Genomic DNA, 19,219 nt, shown 5'->3' with positions numbered 1-19,219 from the left:
GGAAGCTGAGGCAGGAGGATCATTTGAGGTCAGGAGTTCAAGACCAGCTTGGGCAACATGGCAAAACCCCGTCTCTACAAAAATTATCTGGGTATGGTGGTGCGCACCTATAGTCCCAGGTACTCGGGAGGCTGAGGAATGAGAATCGCTTGAACCCGGGAGGCAGAAGTTGCAGTGAGCTGAGATCGAGCCACTGCACTCCAGCCTGGGCGACAGAGTGAGACTCCATCTCAAAAGTTTAAAAAAAGGGATATGATTTAGGATGGCCTTTCTTAGGGTAGTTTATAGGATGCATTAAAATATTAAAGTGTTGGCCGGGCGCAGTGGCTCAAGCCTGTAATCCCAGCACTTTGGGAGGCCGAGACAGGCGGATCACGAGGTCAGGAGATCGAGACCATCCTGGCTAACACGGTGAAACTCTGTCTCTACTAAAAATACAAAAACTAGCTGGGCGAGGTGGCGGGCGCCTGTAGTCTCAGCTACTCGGGAGGCTGAGGCAGGAGAATGGCGTAAACCCGGGAGGTGGAGCTTGCAGTGAGCTGAGATCCGGCCACTGCACTCCAGTCCGGGCGACAGAGCAAGACTCCGCCTCAAAAAAAATATATATTTATATATATTAAAGTGTTCTGTCTTTGGCTGAATAATCCCCTTCTGCATGTTAAATTGACTTATATCCACAACCCCTGCACATGGAGGGGCCCAGAGCTCATGCCTCCGACTCCTGTCCACACCCACTCCCAGGTCCAGTGGCTCCTGTGTCACAAGTGCACACATCTGTGGCCCCCGTGAGCTCTCCAACCTGGGCCCAGCCCCAAACGCAGGGATTTTTGTCCCTTGTAGCCCATCAGGCAGCTGCCTTATTCCCCAAAACAAAGCTCCTGGTCCCCACATTCCTCATCTCGGGGAGGCCTCTCCCAGGGGCTCAAGCCTAGGTCACCCCGCACCCGTCACCCACTCTGCTGTCTCTCAGACCCACGTGCTGCTGCTACATGTCCCGCATCTGCTCGGGGAAAACCTGCTGTGCTGACCACTGAAGTCCCTCTCCTCCTGAGAGGGGCGCCTGTGTGGGTGGCTGAGGGTGGCAGGAGGGGGTGGGCACTGTGTGGCTTCCACAAGGGCTGTGCGGGGTGGGCGGGGGCAGGGAGACCAAAATGGCCAAGAGCTGGTAGAACCTGCCCTGACCCCTCACCCGCCCTCAGGCCTCTGGCTCCGTGCCAGGTGAGGGGATGATTTGACAAGGGAGGCAGGAGGAGGGGTCGCCTGGGGCTGGGCACCTGCAGGCCTGTCACTGGGAGTCTGAGCCAGGCTTCTCTCCAGGCACCCCTGAGGTGTGGACATGCAGCAGGAGGCACCGTGGGCCCTGGTTTTGCCTCCAACACTTTTTCCTGCTAATTCAGTTGGCCCGTGTGGGGTCAGCGCTGCACAGGCTTCTCTATCGCTATTCAGAGAAGAGAGAAGGCCAAGCCTGTGCCTGTACCAGCAGGAGGCTGGAGAGTGAGTGGTGTCCGCCTTGTCCCCTGGGGCCATTCACAGCTGTCAGGAGGGATGGGAGCCTCAGCACCAAGACAGGCCGTGGGTGAAGAAGCAAGAGGCCGTGAGAGTTCGCTGCTGAATTCATTTAAAAGACAGAGGAAAGAACAATATGTGTGCATCTGTGTATACACAGAGAGCCCTGCTAGCACGTGCAGCAAGTAGTAACGCCAGCTGCCTCCTGGGAGGGAAGTCATGGTGAGGACAGGAGAGCCCCACGGAGGTCTCCAAAAGGAAGGACACGAGTGGAGGGTGAAAGGAAAGAGCACAGGTGCAGGCTGATGGGGAGGAAGGAGAGGGAGGGAGGATGAGAGGAACAAGCACAGGCACAGGTTGATGGGGAGGAAGGGGAGGGAGGGAGGTGGGAGCCGCTGCACGCTCTCAGAGGCAGGATGGCTGGCCTCTGCCAGGTACGTGGCATAAGGATCTGTGTCAGATGTGGGTTCTGCTCACAGCCAGCGTGGTGGGCAGGTGTCTGTGGCAGTCTTCTCTGATTTCTTTATTTTCCTGGTGAAGCAAGGGCAAGGGCTGTGGGGAGAGGGAGGAGGAGCTTTGAAAGATGGTGGGAAAGCCAGGAGGGAACGGATGAGGGTCTCTTCCGCACAGGGCTGGGTGGTACCCGGCGGTTGCCTGAAGTGGGCCAGGGGCTGGCCATGAGACCTCCATAACTGATGGCTGCCAGGAGCAGCCCAGAGGAGCTGAAGAGAACGTGATGGGAAGAAAGGAGCCAGGTTCAATGACACCTGCGAAGGGGTGATGCTGGTGGAACCCGCGGGACACCCAACCGCCTGTCACCCCTGGGCTCTGAGCCACCACACTCCTCTGCCTTTCTTGAGGGATGCTGGTGCTTGTGACTTGTCCAGCAGGGAGGTGGGGTTCTGACTGCCCCTCTCTGACCCTGACTCTTAGATGCCAGGTCCGGGGGAGCTATACTTCACAGATGCTGCATTCTCTGTGCATCCGGCGGAGGAGATGATGGGACGGGGAATCTTCTCGCTGTCGCCCACCCCGTAAAGTGTAACTAGTCTCTTCCTTGCACCTGATCAAGACATGTAACATCCAACTTGTGCAAGGCATAAATGTCCTCAGAGGAAACCATAAGTTACCCAAAAGAATATAAAACGTCAGAACCAGAAGGTATTATGGATTACAAGGTCACCGTGATTCACAGACGGGCCAGCCTTGAGGCCCCTCGTGGTGCTCCTGTCTGCCTGGTGCCTGTGACTGTGGCAGGAGGTGCCACTTACGGCTTAGAGGTGCAGCCTCGGCCGCGGTCACCCCACAGACCGGAACTGTCTCCCTGGCGCAGTACGTTTTGGACCCATCCTCTTAGCTGCGTCCTTGTTTTCTTGTTTTCTCTGCATGAGTCGTTGAGTGTTCCCTGATCCCTCCCGTGTCCATCCTAATGATTAAGTGAACAGTGACATTTCTAAGTTCTGTTTAACTTTCTTATTAAGAAAGATTTCACTGATTAAAAGCTTCCAAAAATATTCTGTGAAAAATGATCAAATGTTGATTTACCCAATAGGGAACAGTGTACTTAGAAGCCATCTCCATCCGCCCTTGGCTCTGGCAGGGAATGACATAGGAATTAATCAGCTACGGTGAATCAGATTAGTTTAAGAACTAGGATTCTGGCACCCTGCCTTCAAGACAGCAAAGTATATTGACGACAGTGGAACCTGAAAAGGCTTCAAGGTTTTTACAGTTACATTCTATTATGTGTGTTAGTGATTTTGCTCAATATCTGTCATTGTTGTTTTCAAAATCAAATACACATCATTTGGTGAAAGCCCAGCTGGGATGTCCACTTGTGTCTGTCGCCTGCAAGAGCGTCGCTGCCGGATGTCCACTTGTGTCTGTCACCTGCAAGAGCGTCGCTGCCATATTCTGCATGTAAAAAGGAAGACTAAACCGACAGAGGCTGCCTAGTGTCCGACAGTTTGAGAAGAAGTGGCCCTGCTGCCTTCCAGACAGTGTGCATGAAAAGCCGCAGAAGCACCTGCCCGCTAAACCAGCAGATCCCTGTGCAGGAACCAAACAGCTACGTGCGCAGAGGGGCACACAGGGAGGCCCCAGCAGCCGTCCACGGTGGTGACGACCTCTGGCAGAGGGGCACACAGCAGGGGAGGTCCCGGGTGCAGAGGGGCACACAGCGGGGGAGGTCCCGGGCACAGAGGGGCACACAGCAGGGGAGGTCCCAGCAGCTGTCTGCAGTGGCGATGACCAGTGGCGACGACCTCTGGTCAGCTCCACGTGGCCATGGAGGAAAGTGGTTAAGTCCTGGTTATAATTCCATCGCATGGGATATGGTGTAGCCATTAAAAGTATGCAGATTTAAGTTGCAATATGTCATTTTAACATGCTGTATTCACTCTAAATGATGTTATACATGTAAGATACAAATGTATAACTTATATGAGTGTATAATAATACGGTGTGTGACACGATCCCGCGAAGATGTATGTGTGTCTGTGTCTGCTTGTGTATTTGTGTATCTCTCTGTGTCTCTGTACACGTCTGTGTCTGTGTGTGTGTTGTCCCTGTGTGTGTGGTCTATATCTGTGCGCGTGGCTGTGTATGTTGTCTCTGTGTCTGTGTGCCTCTGTGTGAGTTGTCTGTGTATTTGTGTGTGTGTGTCTGTGTCTGTGTTATCTCTTATGTGTTATCTCTGTGTGTGTGTTTTCTGGATGTTGATGTGTCTGCACATGTGTGTCTGTTGTGTGTACCTGTGTGCGTTGTCTCTGTTGTCTGTTGTGTGTACCTGTGTGTGTTGTCTCTGTTTTCTGGATGTTTGTGTGTCTGTTGTGTGTGTGTGTCTGTGTGTGCACACAGCCACAGTGTATACATGTTGTTAGCACGTGTGGAGAAAAAGACCCAGAAGTCTCTGCACTAAAATCCCCAGGGACTCCTGGTGTGATGATAAAGGGTGTGTCGTGCGATGCTCATGAATTAGTTATGTTTTTGTATTGTATTACAAAACTTATGTATTACATAATAAGTAATTTAATGTGAATTCAAATAATCACGGACAGTTCCTTTTTCTTGGCTGGATGTGTAGCTGACTTGCTTTTCTGGCACAATACTTGACATATTAAAGTCAGTATTTATGACAGTGGTTAGGTTTTATTGAGCTATTTGATTTCAAGTCTTGAATGAATTTAGAGAAACGATGATGTAATCAAGGCAAATAAATGTATGACTGCGTTTTGCGATATTTACCAGTTCCTGCTATTTTCCTCCTGTGTTGCAGACGCTAGCTCTGAGACCCCGACTGCCAGACGGCTCTACACCGCCAGTGGGCCTCCCGAGGGCTATGTCCCCTGTTGGCCCGAGCCCAGCAGCTGTGGGAGCCCCGAGAACGCCTCCAGCGGGGACGACACAGAAGGTAAAATGCTGGGTGGGAGGAAAGGTGGACATCTTTGCAGATAAGCTCTTATTTCCCAGTTTTGAAGTATTATAATACCTTTATCTCAGTTTATATCTGGGGGGTGGGTGAGCATGTTCTTACACTGCATAGTGAACCACATGGTGTACGTATGCATTCTACAGCCATTAAAAGTGATGCTTAAAAAACTTGTAATGACAGGAAAAAAGGCTTCATATGGGGGAGATTGAAAGTGGGAATATGACTATAGCCCATGTTTGTTAATGCTTTAGGAGTACTCTGGAACTAAATACATATTAAATGCCATTAAATAATTGTTAACAGTACTTGTGTTGGTTTAGTAAAACATTATTTTCTTGAATTTCCAAGTTTCTCAAAATTTCTGATATGGTACATCAAATTTGTAATCAAGGAAATAACTTATTTCAAATCTCTTTTGGAAAAAATTATTATAATTGCTGCTGTTGCATGTCGTATGAATGAAAGAACATTCAGTATTCTCTTAATACAGTTTACTGTTGAGCGTGGAAAAGCTGGAGTTGCCCATATACTTTTTACCTGAAGAGGGATATGGTTCTTTTCACTTTATGTTGATCTTTTTTAAGGTGCACAAGAGGAATTTAGAATTTTCAAATAAAAGTTGTACCTAGATGATTTGTAGCAATATATAAACTAAGAAACTCTATGCTACAAACATTAATTAATTTGAATGTCAACAAAATGTGGTTTTTGACTGCTTTTGTCTTTCTGGCTTCCTAAAAGATCAGAAACCATCAAAACAAAAATGAGATAACTAGGGAATAATGGATTCATCCTTTCAAGCCCTGTTGAAAATCTTTGAAACACAATTATTAGATAAATAGATTATTTAACTAGAAAATTTAATTGTGTTCTTATGAAGATACTCTGGGTGAATATGCTTCATTGCGTACTTAATCTGTTCAAGAAGGAAGCGTGTCGGCCTTCGCTTACGCCCTTCCTGTTGTCCGCGGCTGGCTCTCATGCCCTGTTGTACCCCGTTGTCCATGCTGCTCATGTTCCCAGGGCAGGCCTGTGCTGGACCCCAGGGTAGAAGGCTCACTTGGCCATGAGCCAACACTGCTTCCCAGACAGGCTGTGTCAGGACCGAGCTAGGCCGTGTTCTTCCAGGAAGTGGAAAGATACTTGCACCAGGTGGACGGGCATTCCTCTTCACAAGCTGCTTCTTGAGGACATGTCTCCAGGAGCCCTTGAGGAGTCACTCCTTTCCTGTTGCCCGGGCCCCCTTGCCACCTCCTCCAGGCAGGCTGTCAGGATGGCCTGGTGTCAGTGACTTGAAATGGTAAAGTTGGGTAAAAGGCAGCAATGCCCACCCTGTAATCGTGTTTCCTACCTTTGTTCTTCAAAATGAAAGAGAAAATGGCCAGAGCGAGCCCCAAGCACAGCCTTGCAGCTGTGGAGCTAATGGAGCCTCCAGGGCCCTCAGGAGCCAGAGGCCGGGAGAAGCAAGGACAGGACCCCTCTGTCTCTGACCCTCAGAGGTCAGTGTGGGAACACGGCACACAAGAAGCAAGAGCCTTTGAGCTTTTTCTGTTGCAGTTTTAAGCACAGAGGTGAGAACTGGAGCTGGAAAAGCAATGGCCAATGGCCAACGTTGTTGGAAGCACTCAGGTCGCTGGCTTTCATTTTGAACAGGTGGGGCCCACACCTCAACTCCCAGGAAGCTGCAGAGGAAAATGCTGTTTGTTTTTGCCTTTGCTGTGCCTGGCACTGGGCCCTCTGGACATTCGCACTCAGGACCTTGAGCAGCCCTGCCCTGTGCTGGGGCAGCCCCGCAGCGGCTTGGATCGGCTGCCCATGGCCTTGTCACCCAGGCAGGGTGTCACACCTGGTGCTTAGCCCTCAGCCTGGCCCCTCCTGGCTGCCCAGCCTCTGAGACTTAGTTTCCACCCTCCCGGAGGCCATCTGGACCCCCGCAGCAGCACTTGCTGTGCCTTTGGGTCTGCCGGTCCCGGTTCCGTCAGGCTGAGGCCCTGCCCTTGGTCTTGTCCTGGGTACCTGGCCACTGCCTTGTGATAAGTGGAGATTTAATGCTCATGAACCATATCAGTTAGGGCTTGTGTATATTTCTTATGAAGACAGGCAGGCCTGTGCCCAGAAGCCAGGACAGGAAGACCTAAGTTCCAGCCGTTTGTCTCTGTCTTGTCTGTGTTCTTTGGGTAATCTCTGAATGTGACAAGCACAGACTCTGGGTGCCTTTGGGCTCACAGCTTGTCAGGAACAGGTGGAAGGAGACGGGCTGTGGGAAGTCTTGAATGGCATTGTGTTGGATATGGTTCTGGGACCTCTCCCACCTGGGTTGATGGGTCTTGGCTCTAGACAGAAACATGCACATACTCCTTCTCTTGTTGATGTGGGGTTGTGTCTTGCTCTCCAAAAGCTGGTAAACCCGTGGCCTGTTAGTGACAGAACAACCCACTATAGATTATGCCAGAAGAAAGCTGTCCTTTTTGGCAGATTCTCCATGGAAAATGCTACACAGCCGCATTTAGCAGGTGAACTCACTTATCTGGCAGGACACTCTTCTGCTCACGGTCCTTGCGTGTCATAAGAACACTGCCCTACTTGAAGTTACAGAGTCTATTAAATACAATGATATGAACATTCCTCCGGGCAGCTGGGGTAGTAAGCATGTTGTCCTCGAAATATCCCTTACATCCGTCTTCTCCTGTGTAGACCTCATTACAGGACTCGGAGCCCAGCTGACCACTGTGGGGACACCGGGCACCTTCCCAGCGGCATGAGAGCGTGTCGCTATGCCACTGTGCTGGAAACAAGTCCAGCCAGGTAGTTTTTAGAAGAAAATGTCTACAGTGCCCCCAACATGCTGCTCTTCCCTGGGTTTTCCAGTGGCTCACAGTGGCTGGCAACTTGCATGGTGGTGCACCTTCTCGCTCCTGCCAGACACCTCCAGGAGGAGACAAGGGGTGTGGGGGCACCACCAGCATCTCAGAGCCTCATTCAGGGAACACAGAAATTGATCAGTCCGTTAGTTTTGGAAATGCTTACCTTACATCCAGTCAGGATCATAGGTGAGGCCAGGCACAGTGGGTCACGCCTGTAATCCCAGCACTTTGGGAGGCCAAGGTGGGCGGATCACCTGAGGTCAGGAGTTTGAGAACAGCCTGGCTAATATGGCGAAACCCTGTCTCTACTAAAAATACAAAAATTAGCCAGGTGTGGTGGCGTGTACCTGTAATCCCAACTACTTGAGAGGCTGAGGCATGAGAATTGCTTGAACTGGGGAGGCGGAGGCCATGGTGAGCTGAGATCACACCACTGCACTCCAGCCTGGGCAACAGAGTGAGACTCCGTCTCAAAAAAAAAAAAAAAAATTCATACGTGAGCTCTTCACCTAGTTTATATGAGTCTACCTCTCTGGGAAAGTATCATCTTGGAGTTTCACTTTTTATATTCATCTTTTATTGCAGATTAATCGAAAGACCTAGAGAGTGTTGGCCTTCTTTCCTTATTTTTGTAAAACTGTCCTTTAAAATCTTGTTCCTCATTCACTGTGCAGTCACTAGCAGCTCTGTAGAAATCCAGGTGAAAAGTATTTCCTTTAGAGTTCCGCGCCAGAAAAATGTTTTGTTCTTTTGAGCTCATGTACTTTTTGTTGGATAAGAGAGCGATTTCCCATGGATACCCTTTTTGCTTTGGCTGCCAGGAATCCCAGATGTCAGCTGTTCACTGTTTTTATTCAGTAGCAGTTGCTTCCTTTGACCTCCATTTTCTGGTAGTTACCACCTTTCCCCACTTCTCAGCTGCTTAACTCATTCTTCTTAGATTAAGTTAATAAAACAGGGCTTGTTTTCTGAGCTGCATCTTTTCCTTTTTGGAAGTACACTGAGTAATCAGGGTTTACCAAGTAATTCACTGTATCAAATGGTTTTTAAACGCTTGTGTTGGGTGGTGTGCTCACGACCTAAGACTGGGAAGAGCTCCAGGAGGGCGGTGTAGAAGCGGATCCCAGCTGGCGAGGCTCCTGTGTGAGCTTGACCTACAGAATGGGCGCAGCGCTGAGGAAGCCCAGAGGGAAGCGAGCCCCTGCGCCTGCGGGTGGGGCGGGCCGAGGGGCGCGGCTTGGAGCTGGGGCCGGGGTCCTGCTTTGCGGGTTCTGCGAGAACGTCGGGAAACCTGCGTGGGCGGCTCAGGGGCCTCCCCCACGCCCAGCTGGCCACAGCCTTGACGGCGCCCTTGCCCCACCTGGGTTGCAGACCCTGGCTCCTCTCCTGTCTCGCGTGTTTTTGCAGCCGGGAACTGCATGCGGTGCCTGAGGAATTTAACCGCGGGCCGCCCCGCGTCTCCTGCGGTCGCGGCTCGGGCCCCTCTCGGCGCCTTCTCGCTGTCCAGGATGTCCTTGGAGCCTCAGATCCTGCTCGGGAAACCTGGGTCCCGTCTCGGCTGGAAGCCTCGGAGGCCTGCGCCGGTTCCGCGCGCGCTCCGTTCCCGGGGCGGGGTCGCTGCACCCGGGGCCTCTCCGCACCTGGACCCCGATTCCTCCGTAGCCGCTCTGAAGTCCACCTGCTCCGGCCTCGGCTCGGGCCCCTCTGGCCACGCTCCGAGGCCGCCCCGCGGGCCTAGCGGGCTCCCCCTAGCGCGGCGCGCACTGGCCCCGGTTCCGCCGACTTCAGCCCTGGGTCGGGTCGGCGCCGCCTCCTGCCTCGCCTGGGCTGCCCGGGCGCTCCCTGCGCTGCCGCCTCCCTCCTGCGGCGCTCCACAGGGGCCCGCCTCCCTCCAGTGTTCCCGCCTCTCCCCTGAGCGCCCTCAGGCCCCTTCCCTGCCCATGGGGTGATAGTCGACCCACACGCTTAGCGTTTGTTGTGCCAGACCGTCTGGGCTTACTGCAAAGCTTGTGCAACGTGAGCATTGCCGGCTTTTTATTCCCTAAGGAGCCTTAGTCTGGCGCCTGGTGGAATTAAGTCTTAAGTCAATATTTGGTGAACTGCGTTGAATGATTTTGTATAAAAACAGACCATAAGGCAAGTGTCAGTATTTCCCTGGTTCGTAATCACAAGCGGTGTTTGAGGCATTGACTCAGATTCTGTGCCCAGATCCAGCTGCAGAATCATGAACATAAGTCATTTCTGTGGAGAGCTATTGTGATGATTATTCTAGCAGCAAGCACCAGTTGAACTAGTTACTAACTTCACGGCTTCTGGAAGCATGCAGTAAATGCGCAGTTGTCATGTGGATTCCGTGTGAGTTAAACATCCGGCCATGCTCTGACAGAATCGTGGCTTTCTCCGCTTTTTGCCTTTGCTGAAGGAGTCCTAGCCTGACTTCTCTGAGGCCTTCCAGAGTGGTGGCTCGTGGGTGCGGGGGCGGGTGGTGGAGCTGTCCCTGCTCCGCATTCCTCGCATCTCACCCTCTCAAAGGCCTGTCAGAGTCAGAGCTAGCAGTGTTTCGTTCTTGTCGTGCTGGTTTATTGAAATGAGACTTCACACATTCAGCTGTGTCCAAGCTCGCCTGGTCCTAGAAGAGGGGAGGGGCACCTTGCTGTGCACGCACTCTCGCTCGCTCTCTCACTCTGGGTGTCCTGCCAGGGACATGTTGCTCGGCTGCCTTTACCTATGCACAAGTGAGATAAGAGCTGGACCTGGAGGGCTCATGCATCCTGGGCCATCAGAAAAGGCTGTGATGGATTCTAAAAGGCTAGCGCTGTGTATGGTCATGTTTTTGTATCTTTGGCATCTCCTAGATTCTTCCCGGACTTAAGCCAGTGAGCATAGCATTGGCTGTTTGATTAAAGACTCTGGTTGCAGGGGGTCAGGCATTAACTTTGAAGTAACTCACCTGTGGGATCTACACTTTTTGTTTGGTTTTGTTTTGCTTGCCTAGGAAGAAATAAAAGAAAAGGATGCATTTGTTCTCATTGCCATTTGTTTTCTTAAAACATAGTTACTTGATTTCCAAGCTGTTGTTGGCACATATGCCTAAGCAGTTTGGACTAGAGAAATGTCTAGATATTGGTATATCTTAATACTACGTTTAGCTTGAAGTGAATATGTTACAAAAATAGAGTGATTATGAACATCTTACTAGATATTAATATTTAATTAATTGAAGTTAAAGAATAACTGAGAAAAAAGGTAGAAAATGATGATTATCATTATTATTTTGAGATGGAGTCTTGCTCTGTCACCCACGCTGGAGTGCAGTGGTGCAGTCTCACTGCAACCTCTGCCTCCTGGGTTTAAGCCACCCTCCTGCCTCAGCCTCCCGAGAAGCTGGGACTACAGGTGCGCGCCACTGCACCCAGCTAATTTTTTTTTTTTTTTTTGGTATTTTTAGTAGAGAAGGGGCTTCACCTTGTTGGCCAGACTGGTCTCGAACCCCTGGGGCCAAGTGATCTGCTTACCTCCGCCTCCTAGATTGCTGGGATTACAGGCCTGAGCCACTGTGGCCAGCCAATTATTGAAGAAATAATACATGAATTGCCCAAAGCTGAAGAGACTCTCAGGAACAGAAAGATGGCTGAAAGTCCCTACCATGATAATGAAGAAAGACCCTTGAGATGCCAGACACAGGCCTCAGAAGAAGATGCTAAAATATCCCCAGGAGGAAAACAGATGTCTTGACAGAAATTGGAATTAAGCTGCAGGCTTCAGAGTCTCCCCTCTTCTCTGTGGTACCACTGAAAACCCGTGAAGTAAATGAGCGTTTTAGTTAAGTTTTCAACGCAGAAAGTCACGAGTCCAAGTCAGTGAAGAATATTTACAAAACACTTCATAGTTTCAGAGCCTCCCACAAATATAACCTCATTTTAACATTTTTTGAGGATACATTTACTCTGTTTAAATTTACTATTTAAATTTTTTATTTACTATGGCTTTATATTTATTGAATAATTCAATGTCTTCATTTGTACTGTTTTAATTACTTTCTTATTATTTAAATTTAAAAATTTTTCCTTCATCTAATTTTAATTTAATGACTTGCCTCATGGTTTTGGCAGTTTTATCTAAGGGAATTTAGCACTTTATTGCCCTGTTTTAAGCCTTTTATTGCTTGTAAAGTTTTTATCATTTTGTTGGCCGTTTTATGGAAAGTTATAGAAAATGACTAAATGTGAATTGTTTTTAAAACTATCTATCAAAGTGTTTTATGGTGAGACACTACTCACTCTTCCACTGTGTCAGTTTTTAAGACTCAAAACATGTAAACATGAAACATAACATTTTCTTGAGTATGTATAATTCAAGCCTATTCAAAACTAACCTAGAAAATTTGAACATTATTCCGGTATCAAAGTCTGTCTCAGGGAAGAATTCAGGAACTAACCTTGTTGAAGATGATGAAATAATGTGTATTTGACCACATGTTTAGTAAGTATTCACGAGGCAGACATTTAGCTTAGCAGCAGATCTCATCTAGAGCAAAACTAATCTTTCCTTTGGTGGTTCCTGATCACTGCCAGGCATCCAAATACGAAATCACAAAAACTTTCGCATCTAGATTGTTGTGTTCTAGCCCAACTCAGTTTCTGATAACGTTGAGGTCGCGTGTGTTCTTTCAGTGCCATTTGAAATCAAAAGCTAAATTATGTCCTGTAGCTGGCATGGAGCCGGGGGAGGAAGCCACATTTCAGCTGTGAGGCTGCGCCTCCCTTGCTCTCTTTGGAAATTACTGCTCCAGATTCAGATCCATTAGGAGAAGAGAGAGCGAGAATCCATTTTTTTAAAGTGACAGGAAACTCTTCAAGTCCTCTTTATTCGGAGGGTGTTCTGGCACCTGCTGACCCTCATGGCTGACCCTGGAGGGGTGCTCCCCGTCTCACAGGCAGTCCTTGGTGGCCGAGGCCCTGGGGAGAAGTCTCTGTCCCAGGAGCCGTGTGAGCCACCTTCGTTCCCTGAAGCCCTGGCTGCTGGGTCTGAATTTTATCCTCAAAGGCCAAATCGAACCTGAATTCCTCTCTCTGTGGCAGGTCTTCTACATGGAAAGCAACTGCCATGGTCCACCCCAGCCACAGCCACCACTCGTCCATCCCTGAGTCCCAGGGGTCTCACACCACCCTGCCTGGAGCAGGACATGCTTCTCAGCAGGCCCCAGTGTTTCCTTGGCTAAATGAGTACACTCTGTGTGTTATTACAAAATACTGTTCTGGATTTTAGGCAAACACCACACTCAGCAATTGGAAGATTTCATGTTACTACATTTGAAGGTCTGCTTTCACAGATAGGGTTTAGATCTGCTTGGTAAGAAGTTTACTACTTTTTATTTAGCACCTAGTGGACATGAGTAGCTTGACGGTAATTATCAGATGCAATTTGTAGCCTAGCTTTGAATCTAGAATAAAATTCCTATTTCCTTTAAAATGCCTAGCCTACTTTCATGTAAGAAGGTGCGGCTGTGAGAATTAGAATAACCTGAAGACTGGTTATTTTTGGTATCTATCTCTACTCCAGCAGTTCATCAGAAGGTAGATGCCAGATAGTAGCGGAAGGATTTTTGACACACTGTGACTCTTTTTGAAGTGAGTGTGTCTGAAAGGTATGTTTTGGGGATGGCAGCTTTTCAGAGTGTGCTGCGCTCTGACTATAGCCAGGCGTCTTTTTCCCTCACATCGCTTTCAGCTGCTGGGTGTGAAGGGCATGGACTGTGGGCCTTTGATACCCTGAAGATGTGGACATTCTGGAGTCTGTGGAGTGGTTCTGAAAAGTCATATGGAGGGTGCAGCATGAGTGGAGAAGTCGCAGTGCATCAGGGTAAAAGGGCCTGTGTCAGAGCCACCGGGACTCCAGAGCACAGAGAGCACGCTCAGGGCTTCAGAGCTGTTTGGATAAAGCCTCAGTTGTTTTCCCCTTGACCTGCTGAGCCACTGTCTTATTTTGGGTAATGTTCCTTAGGGTCTTGTGTTCCTCACTAGACCTGAGAAGGGAATGCTGGTCAGACCCCTCAGATGAGACTGCAAAGCTGGGAGGTTGTGACTGTAATTGTGTCACGGCGGTCAAGACACCTGTCAGAGCACAGTGAGGAAGCCTTCGTTCAGGACATCGCCATAGCTACAGGGACCACCACCACGGGTTTGCACTGGGGGCGAGGGCCTGGGCTCAAGAACAGACACAACGAGGAAAAGTGGGAATCTGGAGCCGAGGAGCAGGGTCGGGGTAGATGGAAAACTTCTGAGAGGAGACATCAAAGGTGAGGGAGATTCTGGCTAAACCACCCCACCAGGATTCTTAGTGAAGGCAGACAGGGCGCTCAGAGGTCACTGAGGGGCGGTGGGGTGAGGAACCCAATCAGGTGTCAAGGGTGGGGTCCTTGCTGAAGTGGCTTAGCAGGGTTGTTGCTGAGACTGGATTTTGCAGGAAGTGCACAGGTGGGCCTCGGAGGAGGTTCCGTCCGGAGCCTGACGAAGTCTCAGCCGGGAAGAGGCTCTTCTGGCCATCTCTCCACCCAAACGTAAATGCGGCTTCTGCTTAAGACATGGTTTCTGGCTTGGCAGGAAACTTAACAGCATAATGAAAACATCATTACAAAGAAACAGGTCTCTCTGAATGAACCGAAGCTCAACAGTTGCAAAACGGATGGGTTCTGTGGCTTCTGCTGGCAAGACCTGTGGAGGGCCTCTGTCTACGTTAGGCGGAAGACACTGCTTTGCAATCCTGTTTGCGTTTCCCTCCTCCGAGTTCTGATTACTCTTGCATTCTTTGCATTAGACTCCAATCCCCAAGGAAGCTTTTCTCCATCTCGTATGTGAAAGTCATTCATAAACATCTTTTTTTTCTCAGTTGCCAAATTCGTGTGCCCCCTGCTGGGTACATCTCACCACAAACGCAGGCACATGTTTTAAGTAAGACAGAGTTAAAGGATGTTGTTTTTTCTGCGAGCTGGATTGTCAGCTATTTTGTACAGTGCTCCCTTGTCTAGAAGCGTCAGGAACTTTGAGATCTGGGATGGAGTAGCCACCGTGGACTCGGCGTCCTCAGGCCAGGCAGCACTGCAGCACTCTGGGCATGGGGATTTGCATGACCCTGGAGCTGCTCTCTCGCCCCCAGTTGACAGCAGGGGAAGTGGGGTGCAGAGGCCACAAGCTGGTGCAGCAGAGCCTGCCAGACGCATCCAATCTTTCTCTTTGGGATACAATGTTTTTTAATGGCCTTGGGCAGCATCACCGACGTTCAGAGTGTTCACTTTCATGAGTCTGCATGTAGCATGACCCCAAGACCACTGTCACAGTTGAAATAATGAATGTGTCCATCACCACCAGGTCTCCTTGTGCCCCGAGAAGGCCCCTTCCTCTCCTCTGCCCTGTCCAGGAAGCCCCAGTATCTGCTTACGGACCTCAGGACTCAAAGAAGTGGGGCCAGGTGGTGTGTGCAGCGGAGGGCGCGGGGCGGTCTGGGCTCTCACACACTGTCAGGATGTTGCAGCTCACGATGTGTGTGTTGGTGGCGCGTTCCTTTTTCTCCTGGGTAGTGACCACTGCGTTTGTAACATGCTCGCCTGTTGATGGGGTGGAGTCTGTGGATTCTCTTGGATTTTCTGTGTTTACAGGGGTGGCAGCTCTATTTCTTCCTTTCCAGCTCTTGTACACTTTGTCTCCCTCTTGCCCTGCCCGGAGCCCTGGTGTGGAGGTGGCCGCAGTGATGTCACAGGACCTGTCGGAGAAAAGGTTTTCGGCATTTCACCATGACGTATGACCTTGGCTGTGGGTGCTTGTAGGTACTGTGTATCCGATTTAGATTTCTTCTTTTGAGGTCGTTTGATTCGAGATTTTATCATACAATTTACATGACTGGAATCTCGTGAATATTTTGCGTGGAATATTTGTAGCAACATCGGTGGGAGAGATGGGCCCATGCCGCTCCCTTCTTGCAATGCCCTTGTCAGGGGAATGAAGATGCTGGGGGCTTCACAGAGGTGTGAGGGGTTGGAGCTGTGAGGGGCCAAAGCTGGGAGGGCCAAAGCTGGGAGGGGCCGAAGCTGGGAGGGTGGGAATTGGGAGGGGTCCGAGCTGAGGGGGTCACTTGCTGTGAGGGGTTGGAGCTGGGAGGGGTCGGAGCTGGGAGGGGTGGGAGCTATAAGAGGTGGCAGCTGTGAGAGGCCAAAGCTGTGAGGGGTCAGGGCTGTGAGGGGTCATAGCTGTGCGGGCTCACTTGCTGTGAGGGGTGGGAGTTGTTAGTGTCTGGATCTGGGAGGGCCCAGAGCTGTGAGGGGTCACTCTCTGAGGGGCAGGAGCTGGGAGGGGTCAGGGCTGGGAGGGGCCGGAGCTGGGAGGGGTCAGAGCTGGGAGGGGCAGGAGCTGGGAGGGGCAGGAGCTGGGAGGGGCCGGAGCTGGGAGGGGTCAGGGCTGTGAGGGATCAAAGCTGTGAGGGGCCAGAACCCTAAGAGGCCAGAGCTGTGACGGGCGTCGGGGCCATGAGGGTCAGGGTCATTATCTTTTCTGCTCTCTGGAAACGGGTAAGACGTGTTGGCTTTTTCTTTTCTTTTGAGATGGAGTCTCACTGTGTCGCCCAGGCTGGAGTGCAGTGGTGCAAACTCGGGTCACTGCAACCTCTGCCCCCCCGGGTTCAAGCGATTCTCTTGCCTCAGCCTCCCAAGTGGCTGGGACCACAGGCACCCGCCACCACGCCTGACTAATTTTTGTATTTTTAGTAGAGACGGGGTTTCACCGTGTTAGCCAGGATGGTCTCGATCTCCTGACCTCGTGATCCGCCCGCCTCGGCCTCCCAAGACTTTTTCTTTAAATGTTTGGTAAAAGTCACGGGTGACCCTATCTAAGCCTGAAGTTCTTTTGTGGGATTATTTTTAACTAGACTCATTTTTAAAGACAGATACAAGAGTTTTATGATTTTCTGTTTCTTTGTGTGTCCATTGGATAAACTGTACTTTTCTCAGGAATCTAACAGATTAGCTGATTTGCACGGCGTTGCATGCAGTATCCTTTCATTACCTTCTTAACACCAACAAGACGTATCAGCACCTCTGTGTTCCCGATGCTGGCAGTTCAAGCCTCGTCTCTTAAACTAGACTTGGAAATCAGAGAAATACGGTGGGGAAAAAAGCAGCCTGTACTTAGACCACCCAAGGAGCAACTGCAGGGAGCATCCTGAGAAATGGATGTCTAGTCTCTTTTTTTAATGTATAAGTTTTCCTTTTCAAAAGCACATGCACACACAGTTATGTGAAAAAATAGGATACACTTACCATTTTATGGCCTTTTTGCCTCCTTCACCTTTTTAAATTACTGTTTTATAGTCTTATAAAAATAGATCAATAGCATAATCGATCTCAATAGGGCAGCCATTTGTTTTTCTTGTAGTCTTAGGAGGGGAAGCTGACCCCGGGGTGGGACACTGGTGAGGAGCTGCCCTGACTGAGCTGGCGGAGAAGGACGTGCCAGGAGGAACCTGGAGGTTGATGAGCCCCCATGCAGTGTTCTTGCTGGGTGATGAGGGTCTCCCCTGTGACCTGTCATGCCCCAGAGGGGCTTCCTCTGGGTGGGGAAATATTCTATGTGTTACTTATCTCCAAGTTAATGAAGGCAAGCATGTTTTTTCATAGACACCTAAGAGGAGAGGCTTAATTTCATCTGTTTTTAATGGAACCTGGGAAATTAAAATGAATTACCTAGCCGTGGTTGATTTTTAAACATCAGTGTTTTCAGGGCGGATCTAGGGGCTGCTGTTCAAAGACGTCTGGGCCAGGCTGGTGGGTCAGACCTGCACAGTGGACCCCAGTAGCAACACACACTCGCAGATGAAATCATTCAAACACCCACTGGTGAGTGAGGAGCAAGACGAAGGTGTTGAGGAGCCTCAGGCTGGGCAGCCTTCACTTTGCGACCGTGCGCAGCTGCTTCAGCCTGTGCTCCGCTGTGGCGGCGGAGGATGTGCAGAAGCCAGTCACATGAAGACACGGTGGGAGCTCTCCTCCACAGAGCGGCAGCGGCCTCAGCTCACAGGTCCACAGCCGCGTTCCATTTGACCAAGAACAGAGCTGGGGGTGTCTACATCCGATGAAGACGGGAGGCTGGTGTTTGGTAAAATACTTTCTGTATTTTCAGGGTGAGAGAAACCAATGCGACTGCTTCATCCAGTCGTGCGGTGGGACCGAATCACAGCTCCCGGTGTCCGCGGCTGGGCAGGAGCCGGGAGCTCGCCCTCTGCAGAGTTCCTGTCCGGCTGGCGGGCGGGCCCTGGGCTTTGAGAGCAGCGTGCTCAAGGCTGTTGAGACAGAGGAGAATAGGAGGCCGCTGTGAAGAGATGCAGTGTGGAAGAGGAACTCATGTATTCCATCTCGTTTCGGAGGTGAAGGGAGAGCGCCTGAGTGGAAATGATAGGGAACCTGCCTTTACAGCGTCTCACAAACTTCACTCACGTCCTTTCATCTTGATTCCTCACAATCTGATGGGGTGCACAGCCCAGAAAACTCACACAGGCACTTCCTAAAAATCAGAACTGTCTGAACCCCCACCCTGGGCGTGGTGCAGCCGCAAGCTTTGTAGTTCTAGATCTGCTCGGGCAGCGCCTGGGAGCCATGTGCCGGCCATGGCACAGACGCCTGTGGTATAGACTTTACCCATCAGTGTCTGGACGTGGCTTGGGTGTAGGTCAGGGCATGTGTGCCATGTGCTGTCTGTTCTTGGCCTGCACACATCCTCTGTTCCCCCTGCCTGCTGCCAGTTACCCATCTGAGACCCTTCTGTCAGGGAGCAGCAGCATGGGCACCGCGCCTCCGCCCTCAGCGAGGGGGCACCGCGCCTCCGCCCTCAGCGAGGGGGCACAGCGCCTCCGCCCTCACCGAGGGGGCACCGCGCCTCCGTCCTCACCGAGGGGGCACCGCGCCTCCGTCCTCACCGAGGGGGCACCTCGCCTCCATCCTCACCGAGGTGTTGGGACTGCCATGGTTTATCCATGGTGCTTTCTACCCACCCTCTCCCCAGTTGCCCGTTTCAACCCAGGCTGCCCCTCTCAGCCCGTGAGAATCGGTTGTGCTGCCTCTTCTGTTCCGCATGTTCCGCATCACCAGAGTGGTAGTTTGAAATCGGCCGTGGGGAAGTATTTACACCAGGGAAATTAGTAGATGGGAGGACTCGGGACTTTTCAGAGAGCTGATTGTTAGCCATTTACCAGCACACCACCAACCTATGCGGTTTATAAACCACCTTCTGCCAACCTGGAGTCCAGCTTAGCCTTCGTGTCAAAATGCATGAAGATGGGCAAGTCATCATGACTTTTTATTCTCACACACAAGTAACTTTAGAAAGGACCTAGTTGTAAAATAAAATTTAAGAAAAATAAGAAATAATGGTAT

The 19,219-nt window shown here is 50.6% G+C and overlaps 1 protein-coding gene across 1 annotated transcript in view; it reads left to right on the top strand.

Moving 5' to 3' along the window:
* ERICH1 (glutamate-rich 1) overlaps positions 1-19,219 on the top strand; it is a 61,728-nt gene that overhangs the window by 33,744 nt on the left and 8,765 nt on the right. Inside the window, exon 3 of the mRNA XM_011937535.1 lies at positions 4,784-4,918. Coding sequence (XP_011792925.1) covers positions 4,784-4,918 — 135 coding nt within the window. The remainder of the gene's footprint in view (positions 1-4,783; positions 4,919-19,219) is intronic.

This window comes from Colobus angolensis, unplaced genomic scaffold, assembly GCF_000951035.1.
Source record: "Colobus angolensis palliatus isolate OR3802 unplaced genomic scaffold, Cang.pa_1.0 Scaffold165, whole genome shotgun sequence".
NCBI classification, from domain to species: domain Eukaryota; kingdom Metazoa; phylum Chordata; class Mammalia; order Primates; family Cercopithecidae; genus Colobus; species Colobus angolensis.
Note: the sequence above shows the minus strand (reverse complement) of the source record. Positions and strands in the feature narration are given on the sequence as shown.